Raw genomic sequence first — 26,055 nt, forward strand, 5'->3', positions numbered from 1 at the left:
AAGAAAGGAAGGAAGCGCCGAAAGGCAGGGTATATATACAGGCGAGCGGTCACGTGAGTATTCCTTAGCTGGCACGTGACTCCAGAACCGTGACAACGGGTTGGATGCAATAAGTTAAAGCAAGAACCTGATTGTATTACAAGAAGAATTAACTAAAGAGAGAAGAGTTCTTTCTCGTACGAAGAGCTATTTTAAAGGGGCTCTCGCTGGTTCGTAGAATGGCCCGCGCGCTTTAGCGTCGCGTCGTCATGTGCAGGCCCGCGTAGTCACGTGTAGGCTGCACTACGTAGTAGTGCAGCTAAATATCGGGTTCAACCCGTCACAATAATTTATTTTATTTTTTAAAAATTTCGTATTTAATTTCGTTAATATTTTTAATTTTAAATATAATTATTTTATTTTATTTTATTTATTATATTAATTTACGTAATTTTATATAAAATAAAAATATAAACGTAAACGACCAGACGGCAAGCCTGCATCAGGAAACTGCGACCGCCGCATCAGGCAAGGCGCGCGCACGGGCCCGGCGCCGCTTTCGCGGGGTATAAGAATCTCGCGACGCTCCATCGTTCACTCCCTCTTCTTCTTCTTTTCTTTCCAACAGCCCAACAGTCCCCCAACCCACCCCGTTGGCCCACTCTTCCCACTCCTGCACGCACCTGGCATTCGGTCCTTCTACATAGCCCAGGCTCACTTGGCGGGCCGCGCTGCAGCTGAGATTTCATGCATCGAGCAGGATCCCTTGATTGCCCCTCTCAAATTTCGATGCTGAGACCCTCTGCGACGCCAATGTCCTCTTCTCCTCTCAGATCTGCCTCGCATTGGCCAAAATACGAGCTCAGCCAGCTTTGAGCGCTCTCGAGCTGCCTCGCCGTCACACTATCACGGATCTTGATGCCAGAGACTCCGCGCAGGTTGAGATGAAGTGGGACTTGGCCACCAGTGTTGTAGCACAACAACCAGTCGCGGAAATACCTCACGATGACGCGGCCTGGCTTCTGCCTAGCTGCGCCCCTCGTGGATGACGCGTTGAGAGCTTAGTGAGTTCCCTGCTTGCTGCAGAACGTTTCGTATTCGTCTTAGCTGTGCGGATTTGGGCTGATTTGAGGCGGCAGGATCGTGCGAGGCTTCTTCAGAGCCCTGCTTGGCCTGCTGAATATCTGCCGATTGGATTGTGCCAGCCCGTTTTGCAGCCGAGATGCTGGACAACGAGAATCCCTGGAATGTGCCAGTCTGCCTGAAGCCCTCGAATGGGTGGATAGAGCCAATATCCGAAGTCATGCGACCCCTCTCGCCCCAGCTATCCGCATGCGAGCTGAGACGCCAACGACGACAATACCTGTGATGTGCAAGTCTGCCTAAAGTCTTCGGATGAGCGGATACTGTGGTATCCAAGGATATACGACTCAACCCATCCTTCGATTATTATTGCCTCCCAGCTCAGCTTTTCGCGGTCTCGCCAACAATCGAGAAAGGATACTGTGATCGGTAGATTGTGGTGGACAGCGAAGTGGAGATGACGGCTACGGAGGGGCAATAGGCATCATCCGGCATGAGAGCGTAGGATCGAAGGACTCGGAGCCTTGCACTTGCAGTGGATTTCCTTGCGCATGAGAGGGGGCAGCATTGACGCCAAGGCATTTTTGACGGAGGACGTCAGGAAGAGGAAGGGGAATGGCATGCCAGGAGCGTATTCCGGTTCTTCGAGGGCAGTGCGAGAAGCCTACAAGAGCCCTCTGATTCCTCCACTCATCTGCCATCTCTCTGCAGTTTAGTCTGTACAGCTAGCATCAAGCAGAAAATTTCTTAAATACTTTCAATTATTTCCACGCGCTCGAGATGGCCACTCTTGCCTTCAAACCGTATACTTATGTGCCAACTGCTCCGCGTTCCAATAGCGCAACAAGCCGCCGCAAACCTGCCTCGAAGCCAATCAGCATCTTCAACAAGTTCCAGCGAATTAAGACGAGTAGTGCAGAACTCAGCACGCTGCAATCAGCAGCAATTGACGATTGTGGGCGTAACGAGCTTGGAATCCGAGGTAAGTTCTAAGACTGAGATGTTTGGGCTAGTAGTAATAGTAACTAACCTTGGATATCTGAGAGCAGAGAACGGTATAGTCACTGACGAAAACGACGACGACTGCGACCTTCCCTCCATCGAACAACTGCTATATACCACGCTACAGGAGGAGAGCTTTGTAGTGGTGGACCAGCCCTTGAACAATACAACCTTCAAAGTTGGGAATAGAATTATAAATGAGAGAGGCGGCTCTCTTGGTGATAACGGATCAGCGTCAGGCGGTAACCCAAGCGGTAGTCCAGGTGAGCATGCTCTCTATCCTCTATTTTGGAAACAGCCGACTAGTTTGGCTAACATGGTGTAGGAGATCCAATCGTGCTATTGGGCGATGACGACTCAAGTGCCTCTGGAGCCGAAGTCGACGACAGTGGTCTTCTTGCTGAAAGTGCGGCGGCAGATGAGGGCCGCCTCGACAGCCTAGAGACAGCCATCGACTCGACAACTCCAGCCCCTCCAGCCCCTCCTTGCAGTTCCGATGGGTGGCACGATATTGATGACTTCCCCGAGCTGGCTCCGCGCTTGCGGCTTGCGGAACAAGGAGCTTCGACGCCAGAATCTCTGCCTTCTCTGCCTTCTCAGACCTCTTCGCACCTCTCGAGCGAGCTATTACACGACACCACCAGTACGGAATCCAACGCCACGACCCCCTCTCTGAGAATGCCTTCACTCCATCGCAAAGCGTCGCTAAAGACCCAGCGTAGTCAAGAGGGTCGTCTTCACACCGGTCGAGGCGTGGCAGACGAACACGAGCTGATTGACCATGCTCTCGACACTCTCCTCATTGATGAAGGGGCGAGGAAGCAGCAAGAGGTGGAGCATGAACAGAAAAAGGACGATGGCAATACTGAGGATGAAGACGAGGGGCCGCAGCAAGAGATGAATGCTGTGACACAAGCAGTAATGGCTGAAGGACCCGGTGAAAGTCCAAGAGTAGCTAACCGACGGCAATCGCTTCCCAACCTCGACTCATCTCCAGAGCCGAGTCATAACGAAGCAAGAAGCCGAAGCGGTGGTGATAGCGACAGCGACGACGAGCTCAACAGCACTGACTTAGCCGAGGATAACGAGGAAGAACCACGTCCTGCTAAGCGGAAGCAGTCATCATTTCACGATGGCCCAACACGCAAGAAGTGCAGGCGCGGTCTTCAGTACAAGCTTCTCACCCAGCGTCGACTTCTCTCCGAAGCCTATCGTCTGTATCCCGGGTCGCAATCCCCTCTCGACCAGAGGTCAAGAGTCGTCGCTACGAGCTCAAGGGTCAAGGGCCGATTTCTTTCACCAACGCCTTCTATACCACAAAGCATAAATACAAAGATGTCGCTTGGCGACCCTAACCTCAGCCCATCATTGAGAGCTACCCTACCAACGCTGACCGAGATCACTTTCCGTCCGCACTCCACACGCTACTACTCTTTCACGGCAACGATCTGGGATGGCTGTGGCGGTCAAGGTGTCTCTCTCGCCCAGCTGGCTCGACTCATCGCGAGCACCGGCCACGTGGGGAAGATTGACGACTTCACAATCAAGCCGATTGAACAACATTCGTACCTCTTGAGTGGCCTTAGCCGGCATACATCGTCATCGATTACCGCAGAGGCATGCCATGATCGCGTTGATGCGACGTGTACCCGACCCCAGGATGGCAAAGCTGTTGATGCTAGGGATGACGACGACAGTGGATTGAGCGACAGTGATCCAGACCCTGGTAGCGACCATAACGGGGATGGAGATTCGAGCGAGGACGAGCTGGGCCGTTTGAGCATGAGGATGAATGTCCCATGGGATCCTATAGACGAGCAGCGCTTGCTGGCATACAAAAAGGAGGGCAAGTCGTGGAAGTGGATTTTCCACCAGTTCCCAGGCCGGACTCGGGCTGCAGTACGCACACGTTTGAACATCGTACAAGCCAGAGGCGAGTAGGCTGCCTCGTGTAGGTGGACAGACGGCTTGGTGCGCACTTGTCCGGTGACATCTATCGTTTTGTGCTTATGCTCGCGGGTACAAACATATGGAGCTAGCAAGGGGGCTCTCAAAATTTGTTTGATGGCCAGTGATCGTAAAGCTATTACTATCCCTTCTCGTTCCCATACCCGTACCCGTAATGAAGACTCACACTGAGACGCACATACAAACGGTAGATTCCTAGCAAACGTTTCCCTTTATTTGTCTCAGAGCAGATTCATTAATCGGATGCTGGGGATTTGGTATAGCTTTGAATTATGCCCGCACTCTTAAGAGGTGATTAAGGCTTGTTAGTGGAAGGAATCTTTATTCAAACGCGATCTTAGACATTAGAAGCAGAAGGCCAGTTGAAGTTCTTGCACTTGCAATCTCTTAGCAATTCATCACATTGCAGTCAGAATGGGAGACCCTCAGAATATTTTTGGAGTTGGAATGCCGTTTGCATTCAGCTTCCAAGCCACATCAATCTCGTTTGCAGTTACAGTGTAGAACCAGTCAGAATGTCGCCTGGAGACAAGATGGCGTTTGCAATTACATGCCGACAATTTCCTTCTCCACACTTACGTGTCCTTTCGATGCATTGTCCCATTAGTCTATGTTTTGGATATTCGGTTTCAATGCCTGGCAATGATCTGAGACGTGACGGGAGGCTTCCTGCTGTTAAAGCTTTTCGTTTGCAGGGTAATACATATGACGGTTGCAGTGAAGACGGTGTAGGCTATATAGTCAATATAGCTCACATTGCACTTCTTCCATAAGTAAAACTTATACTTTCCATCTATTTTGAGTAAAGACATCTCATCTTACCTCCAGTTGACAATCTCCCACCAAAACTTGAGCTATCTGGCTTGAACCCTCTTCTTTGCATCAAGAGTGCCAATCATGTCGGTTCAAGGAGCCAATCCCAAGTCCCAAGATGAAGCAGCCTTTTCCTCCCTCGGCGCTCTTCGATCCGCAAAATCAACACAAAGACTCAACCAGATTGCTCATGTCAGAGCAAAGGGAGTTGGAGAACACATCTCGCTACCACAAATAGCAGTATGCGGTGATCAGTCTGCTGGGAAGAGCTCAGTCTTAGAAGGAATCACCGGCATTCCTTTTCCCCGAAAAGATGGTGTCTGCACCAAGTTTGCGACAGAAATCACCCTTTACCACAGCACCGAGACAAGTAGCATCATTGCCACGATGATCCCGCACATATCTCGCAGTAAGCCTGACCGCGAACGACTTCAGGCCTATCACCGAGTCCTCACCGATTTCTTCGACTTACCTAGTGTGATCCACGATGCGAGTTGCTTATTGCAACTCAGAGGCTTTGGAACTGATGAAGGTCTTGCATTTTCTGAGGACGTGCTCCGAATCGAAGTGATAGGAGATACGGGACTCAATCTTACGGTCGTGGATCTTCCTGGGCTGATCGCTGTTCCAAATGAGGAGCAAACAGAAGAAGATGTCCAGCTGGTTGAAAGATTGGTCGATTCATACCTCCAGAGCTCGCGAACAATCATTCTTGCGGTCATCCAAGCAAGTAACGACATAGCCAACCAAGGTATCATCCGACGAGCTCGGAAGTTTGATAAAGCTGGCCAGAGGACAGTAGGTATTATCACAAAGCCAGACTTGATCAACAAAAGCACCGAAGGACGCATTGCCCTCCTCGCTAAAAACCAAGACACGACAAAACTGAAGCTCGGATATTTCTTACTAAAAAACCCCGATCCCGAACAACTCGATGAAGGCATCAGCTTGCGTGAGCGGAAGCAAAAGGAACTTGAATTTTTCTCGTCGGCCGCGTGGACAGAGCACCGACTCGATCCAGCCCGTGTTGGTATCGACGCATTAAGAGAATTCTTACAGGATTTGCTCGATCGACATATCGAGAGAGAGCTTCCTAAAGTCCGCAATGAGATCAAAACTCTCCTTGCCGCTACAGAAGCAGAGCTTGCGAACTTTGGTGATGAGCGCCCAACACCAACACATATGCGCATGTTTCTCACTCGCCGCAGTATGGAATACTACAATCTAGCTCGGGCCGCGCTAGAAGGAAACTACTACGCACAAGATACTGACTTCTTTGGCCTAGAAGGGTACTCTATGCGCTTGCGAGCAGAGGTCCACAAATTGAACGGATTATTTGCTACCCATATGCGCGAGACGGGATCAAAGAGGAAGATTGTCGGAATTCAACTAGGAGATACATCTGACGAGGAAAACGAATCTGTGTCTGATGATGGCCAGCTCTTGGTGACCAAACGAGAATTTGACCTCTGGGTCAATGAAGTACGTACACTTGCAATCATCTCGACTAGTCAGCTCTAATTCTCGCAGACCTATATTCGTACTCGTGGCCGGGAACTCCCTGGCAACTACAACCACATCCTCCTTGCAGAGCTGTTCCATGAGCACTCTGATCGATGGTCAGATATCGCGGATCGGCACCTGACACAGCTGTTTCAAGTCACATCGAACTTCGTTGAGAAGGCTTTGACCAAAGTCTTTTTAGAAGACGATGCGAGACAAGAAATCTTACTTATTGCCAGAAACAAGCTAGAAGAGGCATGGAAACTGGCAAATGACGAGCTTCAGAAAATTCTCGCAGATGAGAAGCGCCAGCCAATAACTTACAACCACTATTATACAGACAACATCCAGAACGCTCGAGAGGACTCGCTCAAGAAAGCAATGCAAGCCGCTGTACGAGGAGCAGTGGAAGAGGATTTCAAGGGCAAGTTTCATATTAGCAATACAGCAGTAGACTCGGAGAGACTCCTTAACTCTCTCCAGAGAAGGCTAATCGTCAACATGGATGCTCAGGCCTGTGCAGAGGCTGTGGGTGGGCTCAATGCGTACTACAAGGTGAGTAAGCTACTTGGAGAATAACAGGCTTGGCTTACAGATAATCAGGTTGCAATGAAGACGTTTGTTGACAATATTTGTCGTCAAGTCATCGAGCGGCACTTGCTTTCGAACATCCCTGACATATTCGCACCAACTACGGCAATGGCGTTCTCTGATGAGGATCTTATACGTATCGCTGCCGAGCCAGCAAAGCAGAAGGAGAAAAGGACGACTCTCGCTGCTCTTGCTCAAGGTCTTCGAGACAGTCTGATCGCCTTGCAAAACTAGGTCTCTGAGGACGGAGTTTATTATTCATTTCAGCGAGCTTACTCAAGCTGTCAGTGATACAAGCATCGATCGTGAGGGGGCTATGCATTTACGAGCAGATGCCGAGCCTTGCCTAAATTGAAAGCACTCTATCCCACTACCTACAATCTCATCCTTGTGAACAAAATGTCTCACTAGTTGACCACGCCCAAATAAAGCCTACTCCCTCAAAGAAACCCAGTCTGAACATATGGCTGGACCTGTGCTATACCCTCTGAATTCACATCCACGCTTTGAAGCTTATGGAGTATAGACAATAAACCTATCATTAAAAACTCCCCTCCCAGGAAATCCTATATCACCAAATACGCATTTGCCAAATTAAGAAAAAGTTGATCAGAAAGACTTCGACAGGACGCCTGGAGGAGGAGGTGCTTTTAAATTTTTCATTTTTTCAACTTCTTTTAATCTTGCGGTTAGGCGACATCTCTTCTAGCACCTGCTTCAAAATCCCGAACGCTCAAAATCTACCAGCACTACATTTCTGGTCGTGGGATTCAAAAGCACATTTGGTGGCCATACATCACAATGCTCTACTCCGCAATCTAACAACTCTATAGCTGCCCTACTCGTTTCCGTAGCTAAATCCCGTCCCATAACTAACATTAAATCCTTGCGTTCTTGCTCGCCCGTCTATGACATGAGCAGTATATCAAATATTCTAACCCACAGTGAAGATAGTAGGGATAGACGAGATGAGCAGGGCTTGCTGGCATACAAGAAAGAGGACAAGCCCTTTAAGAAATTCCTAGGAAGATTGGGGGATTAGATATATGGGTAGAACACTACAAAGGAAATGAAGGGGTTGTCATCAAGAGCAGACATGAGGCACAACGACTTTCTGTGAACCAATAAGTGTATTATACAGCGAGTCGCATCTTTGTTAACATCCTTGGTGTCACTGTTTAGCACAGTTTTCTGCAAGCCCTTGCAAGCCCAAAGAAAAGAGCCTATCAACAAAAACGCCTACAAACCTAACTCCTAGTCCTTGCCTCTTTATGCATCTACCTGCTCCTCTTTTCCCAGATGGTCTATTGCCCTGTCAAATGCTGTGATCATCCCATTGTACATTATATCGTGCTCGTGGAATGTGCCTGTAAAGATATCTCCATCTCTAATTGGGAAGAGAGTGGATCGAATCTCGCGAGCTAATGACTTGAGATTCTCGAACTTCGGTGCAAACTCTGCGATGATGTTCTCAAATCGATTTTTTCCCATATAGCCCTGCTTTGTATTGGCAATTTCTGTATATATCCCAGTATACCAACCTCGCAGTATATTTGTCTTTGGTCTTAATAGCCTATTGAGCTTTTGCCTGACCACACCTTCGTAGCCATATCGAATGCACATCCATATAAGGACGTAAAAAAAAGACTCGAGGTCGTGCCGATATGTGTGACCTTTGCCTTCAAGAACCTCGATCGCCATAAATTACATAGTGCCAGTTCGGTGACGAGCCCCACTCGGTATGCTGTCCAGCTCCTTTGCCAAGTCCAAGTCAATTAGTCTTCCTTTCGGCTCTTCTTTGGCAGGGAATTCGGTGATAATGATATTATTTTCGGAGATATCCCGATGAAGAATCTTTCCTTCTTCGAGTAGCGACCTATGGCCTCGGATAGCATCACGCAATGCCTCTAAAAGCTCTCTAATTGATTGATATTCGTGGAGAGGTCGTCCAGCTGGTGAAGTTACTAAGCAGTAGTGCACTCGGTTGCCATACGTCTCACTTTCGCAGTCTGTCAGACTGTCGGCTCCGGCTTCTTGAATACTGTCGACGTTATTCCGCTGCCACTCATTGCGGCAATCGGCAAGACTGTCGACTACTGTTTCTTGAATGCTGTGAGCGCCGATTGCATCTAGCTCGTCTTCTTTAATGCGCACGTTTGCCCCGCTGGTGTGACTACTGTCGGATTTGGATCTCTTCAGTCTGCTACCCCGATCGAGTGTTCCGTCTCTTTTTCTTTTCGTCCCAGAGGAAGAGGTCGTGGTATTACTTGCACCGATTCCTAGGCCCACACCTGCCTAGGGTTCAGCTGAGAGCAGGGAGACATGACACGACATCTTGACAAGACCCCACCAACCAAGGGGCTTGAGTATATAATATCAGGCAATCTCCCGCTGCCAGCCCAACCATCCTTTTCATTTCATAGACAATTTTCGTCTTCTGTACAGAATACACGCGATGGACTTGAGCGAGTCATTTGCTGAATCCTGGTTAGACATCGCTCAGATAGACGTCCAGCAAGAATCACTAAGACACTCGTGGCAGAACGGCCCCATCCAAACTACAAAAGTAATCGAAGATCCTATCTCCCTATTTAGACAATTTGTCTCTGCGGTATCTTCAGACACTTTGAAGGATGTCCGACCTCGATCAGAGGTGGGTTGAAGGCTATTATACTATCTGGCTAGGAAAGCTAATTATTAATCACAATTTTCAACATTTTTACGAGATTTATACATAAAAGCACCGTCCGTGGCGCATCTTTCGTCCAGGAAATCCTTAACCACTTAAGGGACGATTCCCAATCTGAAGTTCAAGGCTCCAAAGGATTCGAGACAAGCACTACCACCAAACAATCATCAAAAAGGAGAAAAGAAGCAGACCGCTCCTACCGACTTCCCAAGTCCTCTCGAACGCAGCCGGAGATTACCAGAGATGGGGCTGAATATTCAAACGAAGCTTCCAGCGTCAAGTCCCAAGTTGGTGACGACACGGCCACCTGTCAATCCGGTCACGGCAACAGGACCGTCATCCAAAGCACCGACAGCCTCGCGACAGAGAAACCTTTTCAAGAACGCGAGAGGGACATTCCCAAGATCACTGCTGAGGAAGTTCCTAAGGAAGGAACGGTGCCTCAGGAAGTCGTACCAAGAAGCCAGTCTTTTGCAGACAGCCACACCCTGCCGTCCATGGGCGGCGAATCAGCGGTGCATCAGTTGAAGTCTACGTACAGCAGTGACAACGCCAAAATGAATGCAGTCCACAGACAATTATCAGTGGCCCTCGACAAGGCGATTGAGGATGGTCAAACTACAATCCGCACTCCCTCGCCAAGCGCAGAACAGCGAGAGACAGCCCTGTCAGAAATCGACGGGAAAGGATCTGACGCTCAAGCTTCATCAGACATCCCGTCCACACCCGTAGGCAAAATAAGCAAAGGATTTCGATCGCCGATTTCTGACGATCAGACCGCCACACCACAAACAACTGTATTTACGCCTATCGTGAACGGAAGACTTCTGTCGCTTTTAACCGAAGATAACTAAGCCGCTTCACCAATAAAAATAGAGATAAATTTGCCCGAGGAACTTCCCACCCCGTCTTGCACAAAACAACAACAAACGGGTCTATATAGCACTACTTCGACAAAAGCCCAATCAATCGATCGGGAAACGTCGCCCCCCACTCAAAATAGCCCGGCTAAACTATCGCTATCCTCACCTGAGAAAACATTTATCGACATAATCGCCAAAATAGTCCACCTTCTCTACGTGATGAGCAGACGCTGCGAAATACCTAAAGAAATCCATTCAAAAATCCTCACCACGATCCAACCCAGCCTAAGTAAAACACCTGCTACTGCTGCTACTGTAAAATGGCCGGATTCTACATATATCACTAGCAGCTCGACAACTTAGTTAGCCTCTATGTGAATCAACATGCTCAAAGCGGGCCACGCTCGGTCCAAAGAAACAACCATCCTTAATATGATCGAATGGATGGGCGCTTTAGAGTGGTACGACGCCGAAATTCAATAGGTTAAGAAAGCACCGCTTTGTACAAAACGTGGGACGCTCAGGAAACGTTTGGCCACTATCGTGCTAGATAAGTATTTAGAAGCGGCGTGTAGCACTGCGGCGACGGAGGGCACTGACAACCCCACCTCTGTCGACACCAAAGATCAATCACTGGACGCAATAGGAATCTAAACCAAAATTTTGAATGCGAGGAGGAAAAAGCTTAATCAGATTTTCCACAGAAAACGAGCACTACGAAACCTGGTTTAAATAACACATCTAAGCATTTTGTTTGATCCCGATATATAGTACGTCTTATAATACGTACACTATAGATATTTGCTGACTTTGACTACGTTATTAAGAGTTTTGTAAAAGCGAGTAAACAAGAAGTTGAGAAAATTACTGCCAACTTCTAGGTAGATCCGCAAAAGATGGAATTGTTGTCCCTCCTCGACGAGCAAATGAAGTTGTTGGCTGAGGAAGGACGACCCGACCTTTCTCGCTTCCTGGACTCGCTTAAATCGCAATCTATTATACCCTTAAAGGATATCTCATATTTACGAGCAGAGTACGGCTTCGAGAAAATAAACTAATGCTGGGCTGTTGATTGAAGACGTGTACTAATGAATTACAGGAACCCGTACTTTAAGGCTGCTTAGATATTGCTATTAATCGCACCATCGAAGGGATCAGCCACGTTTTCGACAAAAGGTCTTTTAGTGAAAACGATGCTGTTACAATAAATGGTGGAGTTGAACTTTTATATAGCATATTCGATAAACTCCGCTCTAAGAAATAACTCAATTGTTGGGATATCACGGCCGCTCTAAAGATGATTAATAGGCCTGCATTTGTGCAACTTGGTCCCAGCATCCCACTCCATAAAAAGAATGCAAATGGCAAGGTCACGCCTTTTTCGAACCCCCTCTATCGCTAGAGAAAGAAGATTAACGAGTACAAATGTAAAAACAAGAATAACCTCGAAAGCCCACAAATGTACATTTGCCCGCTAAACATTAACGCTAACCACTTTACCCTACTCGAAATTAATGAATAAACGAAGATGATCTACCACTATAATTTAATAGCAAGCAATGAGATTATTTATCGCAAAATGAAGCCTATTGCGATAAAATGGGTAGTAGAAGTACGTGGATCAGACAGTTTATTCAATAACGGAGCTAACTTATACAGATTAAATTTAAGGACTTGGGTTTAGGATATATTGAGGTAGTAAGTACACATTTTAATACATTATCGCATGCTAATTTAGCGGCCAGCCTACTCCCCAGTAGAAAGACGGATGGAGTTATGGCCTAATGGTTATACGCAACGCCAAGCGACGAATGATGGGACTCTCAGTTGGTACTTGGGAGGACGAGATAAATCCAGACCGGGTAGTTAAGGAGGTGGTCGGAGATTGTTAAATGTTTCTTGAAAGCGATGCTTTTCAGCTAAGTCACCTTTCCAAGAAACGAAAGGTAGTCGAGGGTCTCTAGAGTAATATCCCGGAGCCAAGTCGGAGTTCTAAAAAGCTTAAACAAGCGAATGGCGGCTCGTAAGTAGCTTCTCTGAGAGGTGGTTAAGGGTCGTGTGTATAAGCAGCAATTTCGCTGGATTGTGGAAAATAGAATCTCCCTAGCAATCATAGTATTATTCACAACAACTCATAAAGACGCTTTTACAATTTTGTTAAAGTGTCATTAATACTAGCAAACCGTCTTCATACACGAACAGCCTGCGACGGACGCTCTTTGTATTCCCAGATTGCATCGTGAGACCTTCATTCTCATCATTCCCTTTCCAGTATTTTCTGTGCACCGAGCCACGCCGAAGTTGAATTTGATAGGTTTAACTTTCCGACAGCCACCGAGTTCCTCCGAGTATATGAACTTCCCTGCTTGTGTATTACGTTTGGCTTGTTTAATTTCTCCCTTTCTTTTTCCAATTCTCTTCTCTTCTTCTTAATGCTTTCAATTTCTTGCTTCCTTATCCTAGTTTCTTCCTCGTCCTCTCCTGCTCGTACCAATTGTTCCCACTTTGGTAACCCTTCCCCCTCGTGAATACAAACTTCTTCAAATTGCATTTCCAGCTTCGAATCCACCCAAGCGCCTAGAAGACCAACTGGGTGCGCGTTGCCTGTTCGTGCACAATTCCGAGCAATAACACATGGAAACAAAACAAAGACCCCATTAGCGATTTCCTCCTCCGGCTTCTAGAAGCTTACTAGGTTAAGATTAGGATGCACCTGTAATTCGCGCTCGTCCGTTTGCACAATATTTTACAAAGAAATAGCGGACGCGGCGAGATGAGTAAAGTCTTTTCGAAGAATTAAATATATCTTCGGAGAGAGTAAAAATAACAAAACCTTTATTACATTTTCGTGAATAACTCCGCGCGTTTAGTTGACGTTGATTAGGAATAGAAACTGCGTACAATGAGAGTTGTGAAAGTTCTTGCAGCGCGAAAACCACTTCTGTTTTCGTGTGAACTCTTGGCTAGTCCATCATAGATTTAATTAAATAACAAAATTTGCTTTAAGTCTTGCACTATTTGCTCAAATGAGAATAGTTGCCAGAAGATAGCCTAAAGCTAAGAGGAGATAACTCGTTAGAAGTGCGCAAAACACAGCTCTTTAGACATAATATTATTGGAAATAGGAATAGATATAAAATTATTATCTATTTCCTCAATCTTGTCATGAATCGTTGCATCAAGATCCTAATATATATCAACGAAATAATCATATTATAATCTTGTAATTTCGGAAATATACTTCAATTTTTATCTGTTCAATATATCGGAAAACTATAGTTTGAACGTTACTGTGCATCTCGAAGAATTCGCTCTTACTATTAAAGATTAGAGATTGCTTCTTAAGGTTTAGAACGATTCGATACACAGAAATACTTAATCGAGTTGGCACATAATCCAAACTCATTCTCTGCCATCTTCAATTTTTAGCTTAATTCATCGGCCTCGGTTTCTAATATACTCCTCAATTTTTCTGTATCCTTACACTTTTTCTCAGCATCTTTCAATTTGAATCTCTGCTCTTCGAAACCCTTCACAAGCTCGTTATTCTTAGTTTATAGATCCGATATTTTCTTCCTATCATTATCTTAGCTTTTCTTTATTACCTTTTCAAGATTTTTTATTCGCTTAATATACTGTTTGTGATGTTTTCTCTCAAGTTTCTCCTTCTCTTCTCGTAGCTTTAAAACTTGCTCTACTTCCTTTTTTTTCTTTATATCTTCAAATTCGCGTTTCTCTTCTGCAAATTGCTACTTGTCTTTAGCCATTTTCTCTTTCCAAACATCAATTTCTTTTCTATCCTCATCAATAGCTGCCATTTTTTGGCTAACTTTTGCTCCTTCTCTCCTTCGAACTCTCAAAAATGCTTAATAAAAATTCTATAATCGCTACACTTCTCCGTCATCTCGTTAAATTGCTGCCGAGTTATGTCGACCTTTTAGATCTCAATTTAATATTTAGCATAAAAAATCAAAACAACTTCAATGGCCGTCTAGCTAGCTTCCAGCTTCATCTTCAGATCTTCGACAATGGCAAGATAAGGGTCAAGCTCGAGGTCAGCCTGCGCATCGAGCGATTATCGACTTTCAGACGTTTCGTTATCATGTCTGTTATTAGGGACGGCGGGGGTCCTATCCTGATTCCGATCTAGACCATGAACCGCCAGACGCTCGAGCTCTCAGAAGAAGTGCTCGGCAAGACACATCCATCGACGCTTACAAATAGGATCTCTTCCTCTTTTAGTTAGGGGATTGACTTAAGATGCTCGGTAGCAATGAGCATCGCTGAATGGATGGCCTAAGTCAACCTGAGGACCTGTTGATCTCATTTCTTAAAGACATCACCCGAATTAAGATGTTTTAATACTACTTTCTTTTATTCTCTCTATTTGATCAAGCTTTCGTACGTATAAAGTCAACAACCGTTGTCAACTGTCTCATGCATGTCCTATTGCGTGAGCTTTTGTGAGTGTTGCTGGGAAGATAGATAGAAAGGTTCTATAATGGATCTGAGCAAGAGTAAATATGCCTTTCCCGTGGTCCTGAAACATGTACAGTGCTAGTAACAGTCCTATTCGAATTTCATTTCCCAATGTTCAATCTATAAGAAGCATATTGTAAGGACAGTAGTATGTTACGTGCAGCCCGCTGATCCTATCCTCCCTTCGGCACGAAACCAACCAAGCAAAAAGCAGAAACAATGGATGACAACAAATTCAAAAATGAAAGCAATCCAACAATTTCCAGACATCATTTTGAAAAAGAGAGTCTCAAGGAAACCAATTTCTTGGACTATATGCCATAATCCGCACTCGTGCTCCTAACAAGCCGAACTAGTGGAAGTGGTAAACCCGAATACTATCGAGTTGCTAACCCTGTTATACCCTAAAGATTTGTTAGCAAGCGCAACGGGAGTTTTGAAAGTAATATGCTGACCATCCACATGATTCGGACTCTTCTCAGATTGTAAAGTGGCACTGCACTTGTTGTCCAACTGAGCCAACGCAAACAACATATCAGTCCCACCACTTGTAGCTGTTCCGACATTGCAGATAGTATTTTTCTTGTAAACACAAATAAAAGCCATAGCATCTCCATAGACCGAGTAGTAGTTTTTCTTGGGAAGTTTCGTCACCCCATCGCACTGACCTTCCAACTGAACGAGTGCTGAGGCGTAGTCGAGAGATGCGAGAACAGTATCGCCACAGGTTATACCGGTCCATCTTGGGCTGAACTTTGCACTGTTTAGTGCGCGTGGAGTGAAAGAGGTCCCAGTGGATAGATAGTCGAGATCTCGGCTGACCAGCGTTCCGTCGATTGATGTGTGAGTTCCATCGGCTGGGTCGTAGACATAAACACCATTGGGGAGGCCCGCTGGTGGAGTGAATCCATATGATACTTTTGCCAAGGCAGCAATCAAGCAGACTATGAAGGTAGTTTAGTCATGACGAAAAGTTGGATGTCGAGTAAGTAGTTTTGAAAGAAAGACTAGTCGAGGACTTGAAAGATATATGAGATCGTGTATTTTGATATGTTGACCGATGTCTTGTAAATTTGTGTTAGGACTGTTCAAACTTTGTGTGAATGCTGATGATGATGGAAGAAGTAAAGATGATGTGGTTAAGTTGAACTCTTATAGGTCCAAGAGATGACATTATCATGGCTTCGAGCAGCTCAATTGCCAACTTCCATCTTCGTATTCCCTTCGTGAAACATTGAACATGTTATGGTCTAACAACTGGGCCTTGATCCTTTACGTCGGCCTTGGGTTCATCCTGAGTTATTGATATCCAAGCCTTGACTCCCACCCCATTTTTCCTGGTCTCCCAACAAAGTCACCGCAATCCTTCTCATGTTGTTATCATATCCAATGCGATAATATTTTTTTCTTGCCACGTTGATACACAATCCATGAACACCCACAAAGTTGCTGGATCCTTCTCACATTAGGTTGACTTTCATTCTGGTAACATTCCTTTCTGGCCTCATCAATACTCAATTAGATGCCAACAACCTCGCCGTGATCCTTCTCGCAAGGTAAGTAATCTCCCTTCCGGCCTCTGTTGTAGCTTCAACAAACAAACTTACAAGTTGAAAGTTACAACAATCCTTCTCGTATCAGAATGAATTCCAGTTCGGTCCCTTTTTGATATCTGGCCACCCAACACCAACAGACTTGACGGAATGATCTTTGTGATATACCCGGGATTTAAGAAGTTTCTATTGGTCTTTAGTTTGATGATGACTTTTTATTTAGCTAAATTGTTGGCCCAACGAACATGGCTCGGACTCCCAACTTCGGGACCCGTAGAAGTTGGCCACAATAGAAGACCGCCGACATATCAAAATAGAAACTTACGAAGAAATAATCAATCAAGACACGGCCACAGACTGTAGCCATCTCTTGTTGGAGGCAGTTTTCTTTACGTGGGCTTGCAACAATGAAGTATGAGAAAGCCTCGCAAGCATTTAATTCTTCGTGTATAAAAGTTCTCATCAATCTCCAAAGAATACCTTACTTGGACATTGATACAGTCTCTTATCAGCCGATACTGACGGAGTCTTCTATTTTCGCAGAACATACTCACTCTTTCGTCAACTCCAAAAAATCGTTGCCAGTTTCCAAGATCTGAGATTTATTCCTACCGATTGTGCAATATGAAGCTATTATTCCTCCCTTCTGTAACACAACTCCATTTTCGCGGATTATAGTCATTGCAGCTAACATAAATAGGTTTTAGCTTTCCTTGGAACTGTCATCGGAACTCCGTTAGGCTTTCCAGAAGTCAAAGGTGTGGAGTCAACAGCCATCCTGGAAGCACGTCAAGTGTTGCAATTCAACAGGGGCATCAACATCATCAAATCATACGCGACAGCCGTGAATGGTGGGTTTTCTGCGGGCAAAGTCGTCATCACTGGAGCTGTACAGGCCACCGGTGCCATCAGAGATGTTTTCACCGAAGGAAACATCGGAGCATATATTGCACTGGCCGCATATCGACATCTCCAAGAGACCTTGGCTGTCACAGATACCGGTTCGGCTGCAGTGAATGCTGTTTTTCAACACGCAACTTGGACGCCAACATATGGGCAATTCAACGGGAATACTGGTTTGACTATTACCGCGGGGATTATGATGGATACTTCCTCCGCTATTTTACAACTGGGGCAAAATGACTTTGATCTCATGTGCACCACAATTGCAAACTACTGGACGGATAATGGTCAGTTTTCCGATTTAACCACGAAGATATGTTGCTGACTTTGAGATTTACCAAAAGGAGCCCTTGTTGTTAACGAATTCTATGCACAGAGTGGAAATGCTTTGCAGGCTTTCCCACAAGAAAGCGCCAGTTAGAAGATGGTCTGGTCCGAGCCAGGACCAATACAGATCTGCAGGCACAACAAGTTTGTACACGCCCTATTGATATGCGTCCGTACTTCAGCAACACCGATGCTCCTGAGTTAACGACGACTGACACCGGGTGTTGAAGCTGCAAAGCCCTGTCGAGATTTGCCGCCAGCGAGGGAACGGGCAGCTATGAACAGAGTGGCGATTTGAAAATTCGGGGCTCAGAAGAAGATTTTTCCTTCACAACTTCACTCCTTTGGCTTTGATTTGATTTTCTGGATTTTGAACTCAACTCCGTTCTATTGGGAACTTTTTGTAAAGTGGTATGCCTGGATAAACACTTCACAAGGGATTCCATCTCAACACATTACCCTTCCATGTCCAAATGAAAGTCTCCAACTCTGGTCCCAGAACCACAACAGGCCTACAAGGCCGTAGATTTGAATGCCTAGTATCGATCGGCTTTTCCTCTCGTGACTTTCCTCTTGTCAAAACCGATTTTATGCCCATCCTCATATCTGCGGCCTGAATAGCAATTTTCAGTCCCTTCGGTGGATTTGGTAGACCACCAAAATCTCCTTCTTTCCACACAACTTTGAAGTCTACAACTGTCCCGAAATATCTAAACCAACGCTTGGTGATATTGTGGAAGTGTTGAATATCCACCGGCACTCCCTGGTATTCTATTGCGATACTAGTCAGTTTCGTACCGATAGGAAAGAACACTGATGCATCCTTCGTAGGAATATTATTCATGTCCCTGAATCGTCAATACCAAGGATTTTCATCTCAGCGAGGGAGTAATGTACTTACTTGAGACATATCTGAGTAACGCGCTGGAGTTTTATTTTAGACATAGATTGAAAAGCTGCCTGATTCTCATCTGAGAGGACAAAGATATGTTCTTTGTAGAAGGTCTCAAGTACTTCTGCGTACAGAAGAGGATCCGGGCGAAGAGCCGCAATCAAGCCCGTCGAAAGCCCATCCATCTTGATCGCGTACGAGAAAACCATTTTCCGAATTTCAGGTGGGAGCTGACGAAATTCCAAAGTATATTCTAGAGTAGATTCTTGAATCCCTTCGATGACCTTGCAATTTCCAAACTTTGATTTGTAAATGCCACAATTGCTTAGTTCGCATGCATAAAGGGAAGAGTAGATGGCCAAACTGCTCTCAATGACACTTCGAGACGAATCAACGCCATTTGTCGTCGAATTGAATATTTCAGTATGGTGAGCACTGCCACCTTCGATTTCGCAACATGAGAGAAGTGGTATTGTCGGAGAAGTGTCGTATTCGCCAATAGTTTTCATCCGAATATGACAGTCTTTCAGCTGAGAGGTCTCGATTTTTCCCCCATAGATAGTACAACCGACGAGGATACAATCTTTCAGATTGGAGTTATGGATGGTCATCTGAAAGAGAACGTGTCCTCGTACAGTCCCACGGAGTAAGACCTCACATGCTTTAAATTCTGGAGGTTCTCGACCTGCCTCTATCTCGCGTAATCTGATGTGGTGTAAAGGAATTCCCAGGTGAGACTGTCCATAGAGTATGATCAATGGGTATTCATGGTTTGCAGGTCGAACTGGCGCTAGAGATTTGGAATTGCTGATGAAATCTTCCAGCTCGACTTTGATACGTTCTGAGCTTTCAAGGGAAGTCATCCTGCTGTGATGCTAGTGATACAACTTGGCGTGGTGTTGTATGACTTGTTAATTGTGGATTGCATAATGAGGTAGCTGGAGAAAATTAAAGAGACAGATCTCGCAGGTGAGATGTTGGAGTTGGAAGTCAGGCCAATCAGATCTTTGTACGAAAGGGGGTTGCAAGAAATAAGCGTCAGGCCCTTGGCGAGGCGGTGAGGCCTAGCTTCTTGCCGCTTCCACCACCTTCTCTCTCAAACATCACCACTTTTATAGTCCATTTCCTCATCACCAACTCTAATATTTCTTTTCAAGCATCATGACGTGCGTACCCAAAAGACTCACAGCTCGGCGGGAGCATGAGACACCTCGCAGAGCTCGATTCCGTGGATATCTGGAAGAGGGGCACTCTCAAGTGATGGCAGCTCACTTGGCCAAAGTGCCTAGAACTACTGCGAGAGGATGGCTTGATTCTGGGGATCGGAGGACAGGGAAACTTAGGTGTGGACGTCCTCCTATCATTTCTAATGAGAAAGTAGAGGAAATGATTAAATGGTTCACAGGGCACTTCGACCGTAGGGCTCTGCCACTACAAGAGATCGCTCGAATTCACAACATTAAAGCGAACGATAAAACCATTCTATCTGCCTTCGCACGGTACGGCTATCATCATCATACACCCGACTGCAAACTATTTCTCTTAGAAGCTACGAAACGCAAGAGATACACTTTCTTTATCGAGCATTACAATAAACCGGTCGAGTGGTGGAGAAAGGGCATATACTGCGATGAGATGACTACAAGCACTAATCTCCATAGACGCCAAAAGATATTACGCAAACGCGGAGAACGAAGACGACTTGATTGCATTCAATTCACATTCCATTCTGGGAGGAAATCGGTTCATTGCTGGGCAGCGATTGGATACAATTTCAAGAGTAGGATACTCTTTGTTTCTACCGAGGGCGAGGGAAAAGGCTTTACACAAAAGAAGTATGAGGATCAAATCCTTCGCGGGGCTCTAGGAGAGATATTCAAGGAGCGTCGAGGGTTGGGTTACTTTTGCGTCGAGGATGGAAGTAGAGTGCATGGGAAAACGGACACAAGGAAGAACCAGGGGCTCTGCAATAAGGCAAGAATTGAATGCTACATCACCTCAATCAATTGGCCTCCTACTTCACCAGATCTCAACCCAATTGAGAACGTGTGGAGGGTTTTAAAGCAGCTGTTGAGGAAAAGGAGGCCTCATGGCAATTGGACACTAGAGGAATTGAAGGATGCGGTCACAGATATTTGGGATAATGAGATCTCTGCAGAAGAGCACTTCAACAAGTATATAGACTCTATGCCAGAGAGACTCGAAAAGGTGCGGTTTAGGAAGGGTGGACAGACTCACTGGTAAAGCAGCAAGGTGGTCCTTACTGTATATAGCAAGCACCATTCCTAATCAAGATGACTTGGCATGGCAGAAATAGGGGGGGTGACGCTTATTTCTTACAACCCCCTTTCGTACGAAGTATAACCTGGTTCTCAAGAAGAGGCCAGAAGGCCCTTGCCCTGCCTTGCAGCATGAAGTTACCGGGTTGATATGGACGCGACCATGTGCTGATCACATGACTTACAGTTGAGATATCCTTATTGATAATCATAATCAGATTGATGAATAGATGAAGCCGAAAGACCTTTTTTGGTATGAATGAAATATATGAAGATTGTCGGCAACTGAGCTGGCAATTTGATTTCAGGTAGCGGTGACCAAAGGGGGTCTCGAATACCAGTATCATTCCAATATTGACAAGCACAAAATCGATGGTATAAACAACAACTGTATATTTCTTTTTCTTTCTGGTGGACGCTTTCTTGCAAGTTTGATCGTCAATTTCTCTACTGCACTTGCATACAACCGGTCTCGATAACGGATTGGAGTCATTGATCATTGATCGACGAACCGCCCGCTACGGAGATATCTCCATCTCATCTTGCTAGTCGCTTGCACTAAGACCACGGCTCAAGATCTAATTTATATGGTTCTCAACCTCCATGGTCTTCGTCCTTATGACAAGATAAGATAATCTCAAGGAAAAGGGGGCATTAATCAGACTAAGGTTCTTCGGAGCTGTTGTTATGGATGTTGAAACAAGAATCTAACTTGGCATGCACCTTGACCATACATAGGTAGTCCCTTAACAAATACTCGAGTATACATAATGGACAAATTCGGTATAACTGATCAGGAATAGTTTCTAAACTTTAGCTCTAAGTGGTCAGTATACGCTGCATCACATGTCAAGGAGCCGAGGTTGAAGCCGAGGTCGTTCTATGCGCGCTACCCTTCCGGAATGATCTCAAGCTTCCAGGAGACCGCAAATCTGGGGTAGCTCTGCAGCCGCAGCAGCGAAATGAAACTCTAGAAAACCCAACTTCTCGGGCACCCTTGCCAGATGGGGACCTGAGTTACTCTATCCTAGACTAATGTACATGTGTGGAAGAGCGGAGCGGGTGATGTAGGAAGAGCTGGAACAAGATTCGAACCTGAAGAAAGATGCAGATGCCGCCCGTTAAGATTTGACCTTAACCTTAAGAAGTGCGTTCCGTGTGGGGAAGTTGCCGATTGGCATGTATGGGAAAGTTGGTCGCATGCACGAAGGCCATGGACTTTTACGAACAACACTCACTGTACGGAGTACACCACCTGTCCATCACTTCTCCGACGACTTTTGGAACGGTCTTTTCCTCTTCTTGAGCTGAACAGATACCATCAAATATCAGCAGATTTGTAATTCGGGGAGCGGCAAACGGGTCGATGACCTCAAGAACCGCCGTCGAAGCCCGTCGTTGTTGCAAAGTCGACTTGTTCCTGTTAGTCTTATGACGATTGCTAGCCTAGAGTTTGCTAGCACCGGCTCTTGAGGCGTGTTGTCGACGGGATCCCTTCTCGCAGCCCTCCCGTACGATCTGCAACACCAGCAACTCCTCCTTTCCACAATTATTCTCTTACTCCTCACCTGCTCGTGTCCCCGGATCCAGGCCATGTCAATCTACCGGTAGACATCGCAACGTCTTCCCCTTTCCGAAATCTCCCATACGCGCGCAGGACCTCTGACAGCATTTGCACCTAATGCCCTCGTAGACGCTGTAGTGATAAGTGTAGAAGCCCTCAGGATTCCTCCCCAACATCAATATCACGTCCCGTCTCAGGTCGATTCCAACAATAGCAGATTGCACTCGCTCACTCACTCACTCGTTCACTCTCGCGTTGCATATATTATTTGCATGAAGACTCTGTGCGTGACCGGTTTGATCCCAGCACCTGCTTACAGAGAAGGCATCCTAAGCGAAAAGCGTTAGAGAGGAAAAGGAGCAGCAGCCTCGAATTCGAACTTGGAAGGAGCCCAAAGCAACGACGACCTCACAACCATTCTGCCTCCACGCGCACACACGAGTGCAACGATCCGCAATCGACCAGCGCATGCGAATTATATAACGTACAGTTGGGAATGGAGAGCTCTCTGGCAATGACATCCGCCGAGTCTGCTGCTGCGCAGCCGCGTCCTGCGTACCCTTCAGCATCAAATGGACCGCCGGGGACAAATCCCATGCCTCCCAACCAGCAGGCGGGCCACCCATCCTTCCGCAGGTTCGTTGATGATCTGCACCTGGTTACCATGATATACTGACGAGAATCAAGACAGCGAGCGTCGCGCGCATGTGAAGTTCGTTAAGTTCCTGTCCCTGAAGCACTGCATCTGGTTTTATATGAGTTACCTTCTGCCTCGGCACCTCGGCGGGGTCTCGAGAAAGAACTTTGCTAATCATAATCATCACCATCCAGACATGCCATGCCAGAAAGGTCCGATGCGACGCCGCAAGCTTAGGGGTGCCTTGCACCAACTGCGTCGCGTTCAGTATAGAATGCAAAATTCCGACACCGAAGAGGAAGAAAACTGCTGCTGGCAAGGCGAAGGACTCAGACAGTGATCGTGGCGAAGGCGTCGACGAACGTTCCCCTCGAAATGAGTCGCCTGGTACAGGTCGAAGCACGAGCGTCTACAATACTCAAGATGGAACTCCTCCGACGTCTCTGACCGAGCAGCACTACAAGGTCCGGCAAGATGACGAAGGGACGTATGCACAATTCATGAAGCCAAAGTTCACTCGAGCTCCGATCAAAGAAGCTGGCAGAGTGGCATACCTAGGAGAATCCTCGAACTTGACATTGCTGGTTCATGACCGACATGGCACAGCAGATGTGGTACATTATCCTCTGCCTGAAAATGTCAGAGGATCTAGAGCGAGGTTGACCGAGCTGGACAATGTTGAGATTGATATCCTACATCAGCGAGGCGCCTTCTTGCTACCACCGAGGTCTCTTTGTGATGAATTGGTCGAGGCATACTTCAAATGGGTCGCTCCGATTGTTCCAGTCATCAATCGGAATCGATTCATGAAACAATATCGAGATTCAAAGAATCCTCCCTCGCTGCTCCTCTTACAAGCAATTCTGCTTGCAGGATCTCGAGTCTGCACTAACCCTCAACTCATGGATGCGAACGGATCTACAACTCCTGCCGCGTTGACCTTCTATAAACGTGCAAAGGCACTGTATGATGCAAACTATGAGGATGATCGAGTCACCATTGTCCAAGCTCTTGTGCTTATGGGATGGTATTGGGAAGGTCCAGAAGACGTGACCAAGAACGTCTTTTATTGGAGCAGAGTAGCCACAATTGTTGCTCAGGGCTCAGGTATGCATCGAAGTGTCGAGGGATCTCAGCTTAGTCAAGCCGACAAACGACTTTGGAAGAGAATATGGTGGACGCTCTTTACCCGCGATCGATCAGTAGCAGTAGCCTTAGGTCGTCCAGTACATATTAACACGGATGACTCGGACGTCGAAATGGTCTGCGAAGAGGATTTTATCGAGGACGACAGCGGAGACCCGCCCGAGTATCCACCAGATCCACTTCATGTGCAGTTCTTCCTGCAGTATGTGAAGCTGTGTGAGATCATGGGTCTTGTGCTCTCCCAGCAATACTCCGTCGCATCCAAAGCTCGCCGCCAGAATGCCATCGACCTTACCCATAGTGATATGGCTCTCGCCGATTGGCTGCAGAATTGCCCGAAAGAGGTTTACTGGGAGATGCCCAGACATCATTTTTGGTCTGCATTACTGCATTCGAACTATTACACCACCCTCTGCTTGCTGCATAGAGCTCATATGCCACCTGCCTCTAATTCGAAAACTGGTTATATGGAAGAGGGGGTCTATCCGTCTCGTAACATCGCTTTTCAGGCTGCTGCTATGATCACGTCGATTATTGAGAACCTTGGAGCACATGACGAGCTTCGCTATTGTCCAGCTTTTGTTGTCTATAGTTTGTTCTCGGCACTTATCATGCACGTCTACCAGATGCGATCTTCAGTTCCGTCTGTAGTCCAAGCAACACAAGAGAGAATCCGGATCTGTATGGGAGCTTTGAAGGATGTCTCCAGAGTTTGGCTGGTCGCAAAGATGGTTTATACTCTGTTCGAATCTATTCTTGGGAACAAAGTCCTTGAAGAGAGGCTTCAAAAAGCTGCTGGGAAGCGCCACAAAAAGATGGCACAGAGCATTACCCAAGGTATCAACCAAGCTAATCAAGTAAAGCGAGAGGATTCGTCAGGAAAGCGAAAGTACGATGACATGGCTCTGGACTTCAATGTCAACAACGGACCAGCTCCACAAGAGTCATATGAGCGATCTCGACCTCAGACACCAAGCCACACCCCTGGACGTGAGATGGGCCATAACATTGCCCCAATGGCTGCTCCGCCAGTGACCTCTCCAAACTCAAGAGCAAACCAAGATACCTTTATGGGCGGCTCGAACTCTCGTCCACATACCAGGCCTCCCACGCCATTCAATCCATCCTTCTCTGTCCCAGCGACTCCGCCCGATTTGTATTTGGTAACTCGAAATTCTCCAAACTTGTCACAGTCTATCTGGGAAAATTTCCAACCAGATCAGCTATTTCCTGAAGGTTCGACCAACATACATGCCACTCAATTCTCGCCACCACAACCTAATCACAACCTCGACCCGAATTTGATGGCCCCTCACGTGAATCTCAATCAACCAATGCCAAATCAAGGCCAATCAGCACAACTCCCACAGAGAATGCGTCCAGGACCTGGTAGTAGTCCACCACAAATGATCCAGGCTGGCATGGGCTACCAAATCCAACCACAGATGTGGCAGCCTGGTTTCGACCCCTCCCTCCAGGACGCGCAAGGACACAGTCCAAGTGACACTCTTAGTAATGCTTCTGCTCAAGCTGTACCTATGACTATGAATGTTGAAGACTGGTAAGCTAGCTTAAAGTTTCCAAATTTACAATTCTTGGACTGACATTTTTAGGTTTCAATTCTTCGGCATCAATGGTGATCTTAGCGGCATGAATGGCGATGCTTCTCTTTGTTGATCCGTTCCCAAATAACAGCGAACTAAAGGATCAAGTGGCGTTATTTTGATTTTGCTGGGCAGGACAGGAAGGCGTGACAATTATTTCTACAAAAGCGAAGATTGACT

General features: G+C 46.4%; 9 protein-coding genes across 9 annotated transcripts; 6 read left to right on the plus strand and 3 right to left on the minus strand.

The window, feature by feature from the left end:
* Window positions 1-1,842: 1,842 nt before the first annotated feature.
* Window positions 1,843-4,005, plus strand: LY89DRAFT_669299 (uncharacterized protein; the record flags this gene model as incomplete). Its single annotated transcript, XM_018213087.1, has 3 exons — window positions 1,843-2,044; window positions 2,112-2,327; window positions 2,390-4,005. The coding sequence occupies 3 exons, from the start codon at window positions 1,843-1,845 to the stop codon at window positions 4,003-4,005; spliced, it is 2,034 nt and encodes a 677-aa protein (XP_018071207.1).
* Window positions 4,006-4,929: 924 nt separating this feature from the next.
* On the plus strand, window positions 4,930-7,173 carry LY89DRAFT_697189 (putative dynamin GTPase; the record flags this gene model as incomplete). Its single annotated transcript, XM_018216880.1, has 3 exons — window positions 4,930-6,327; window positions 6,376-6,903; window positions 6,952-7,173. 3 exons carry the CDS (start codon window positions 4,930-4,932, stop codon window positions 7,171-7,173), a joined length of 2,148 nt encoding a protein of 715 aa, XP_018071208.1.
* Window positions 7,174-8,208: 1,035 nt separating this feature from the next.
* Window positions 8,209-9,008, minus strand: LY89DRAFT_697190 (uncharacterized protein; the record flags this gene model as incomplete). The annotated part of the gene is made up of 3 exons (XM_018216881.1): window positions 8,209-8,618; window positions 8,667-8,844; window positions 8,958-9,008. 3 exons carry the CDS (start codon window positions 9,006-9,008, stop codon window positions 8,209-8,211), a joined length of 639 nt encoding a protein of 212 aa, XP_018071209.1.
* A 564-nt stretch (window positions 9,009-9,572) lies between these two features.
* Window positions 9,573-10,977, plus strand: LY89DRAFT_782112 (uncharacterized protein; the record flags this gene model as incomplete). Its single annotated transcript, XM_018222548.1, has 2 exons — window positions 9,573-9,592; window positions 9,666-10,977. The coding sequence occupies 2 exons, from the start codon at window positions 9,573-9,575 to the stop codon at window positions 10,480-10,482; spliced, it is 837 nt and encodes a 278-aa protein (XP_018071210.1). The 3' UTR covers window positions 10,483-10,977.
* Window positions 10,978-12,070: 1,093 nt separating this feature from the next.
* On the plus strand, window positions 12,071-12,383 carry LY89DRAFT_733858 (uncharacterized protein; the record flags this gene model as incomplete). Its single annotated transcript, XM_018219847.1, has 3 exons — window positions 12,071-12,103; window positions 12,151-12,189; window positions 12,252-12,383. The coding sequence occupies 3 exons, from the start codon at window positions 12,071-12,073 to the stop codon at window positions 12,381-12,383; spliced, it is 204 nt and encodes a 67-aa protein (XP_018071211.1).
* Window positions 12,384-15,309: 2,926 nt separating this feature from the next.
* Window positions 15,310-16,212, minus strand: LY89DRAFT_733859 (uncharacterized protein; the record flags this gene model as incomplete). The annotated part of the gene is made up of 3 exons (XM_018219848.1): window positions 15,310-15,374; window positions 15,426-15,914; window positions 16,176-16,212. The coding sequence occupies 3 exons, from the start codon at window positions 16,210-16,212 to the stop codon at window positions 15,310-15,312; spliced, it is 591 nt and encodes a 196-aa protein (XP_018071212.1).
* A 1,657-nt stretch (window positions 16,213-17,869) lies between these two features.
* On the minus strand, window positions 17,870-19,635 carry LY89DRAFT_684885 (uncharacterized protein). Its single transcript, XM_018214980.1, has 2 exons — window positions 18,655-19,635; window positions 17,870-18,601 (listed from the first exon to the last, which is right to left on the minus strand). The coding sequence occupies exons 1-2, from the start codon at window positions 19,506-19,508 to the stop codon at window positions 18,184-18,186; spliced, it is 1,272 nt and encodes a 423-aa protein (XP_018071213.1). The 5' UTR covers window positions 19,509-19,635; the 3' UTR covers window positions 17,870-18,183.
* A 1,011-nt stretch (window positions 19,636-20,646) lies between these two features.
* LY89DRAFT_558927 (uncharacterized protein) lies at window positions 20,647-20,889 on the plus strand (the record flags this gene model as incomplete). Its single annotated transcript, XM_018208431.2, has 1 exon — window positions 20,647-20,889. A coding segment is annotated over one exon (243 nt), but the record flags the coding sequence as incomplete, so codon positions are not given.
* A 2,113-nt stretch (window positions 20,890-23,002) lies between these two features.
* Window positions 23,003-25,948, plus strand: LY89DRAFT_585568 (uncharacterized protein; the record flags this gene model as incomplete). Its single annotated transcript, XM_018209328.1, has 4 exons — window positions 23,003-23,124; window positions 23,176-23,200; window positions 23,320-25,832; window positions 25,885-25,948. The coding sequence occupies 4 exons, from the start codon at window positions 23,003-23,005 to the stop codon at window positions 25,946-25,948; spliced, it is 2,724 nt and encodes a 907-aa protein (XP_018071215.1).
* Window positions 25,949-26,055: the final 107 nt, after the last annotated feature.

The sequence above is a fragment of the Mollisia scopiformis genome (assembly GCF_001500285.1).
Source record: "Mollisia scopiformis unplaced genomic scaffold LY89scaffold_12, whole genome shotgun sequence".
In the NCBI taxonomy this organism is placed as follows: Eukaryota; Fungi; Ascomycota; class Leotiomycetes; order Helotiales; family Mollisiaceae; genus Mollisia; species Mollisia scopiformis.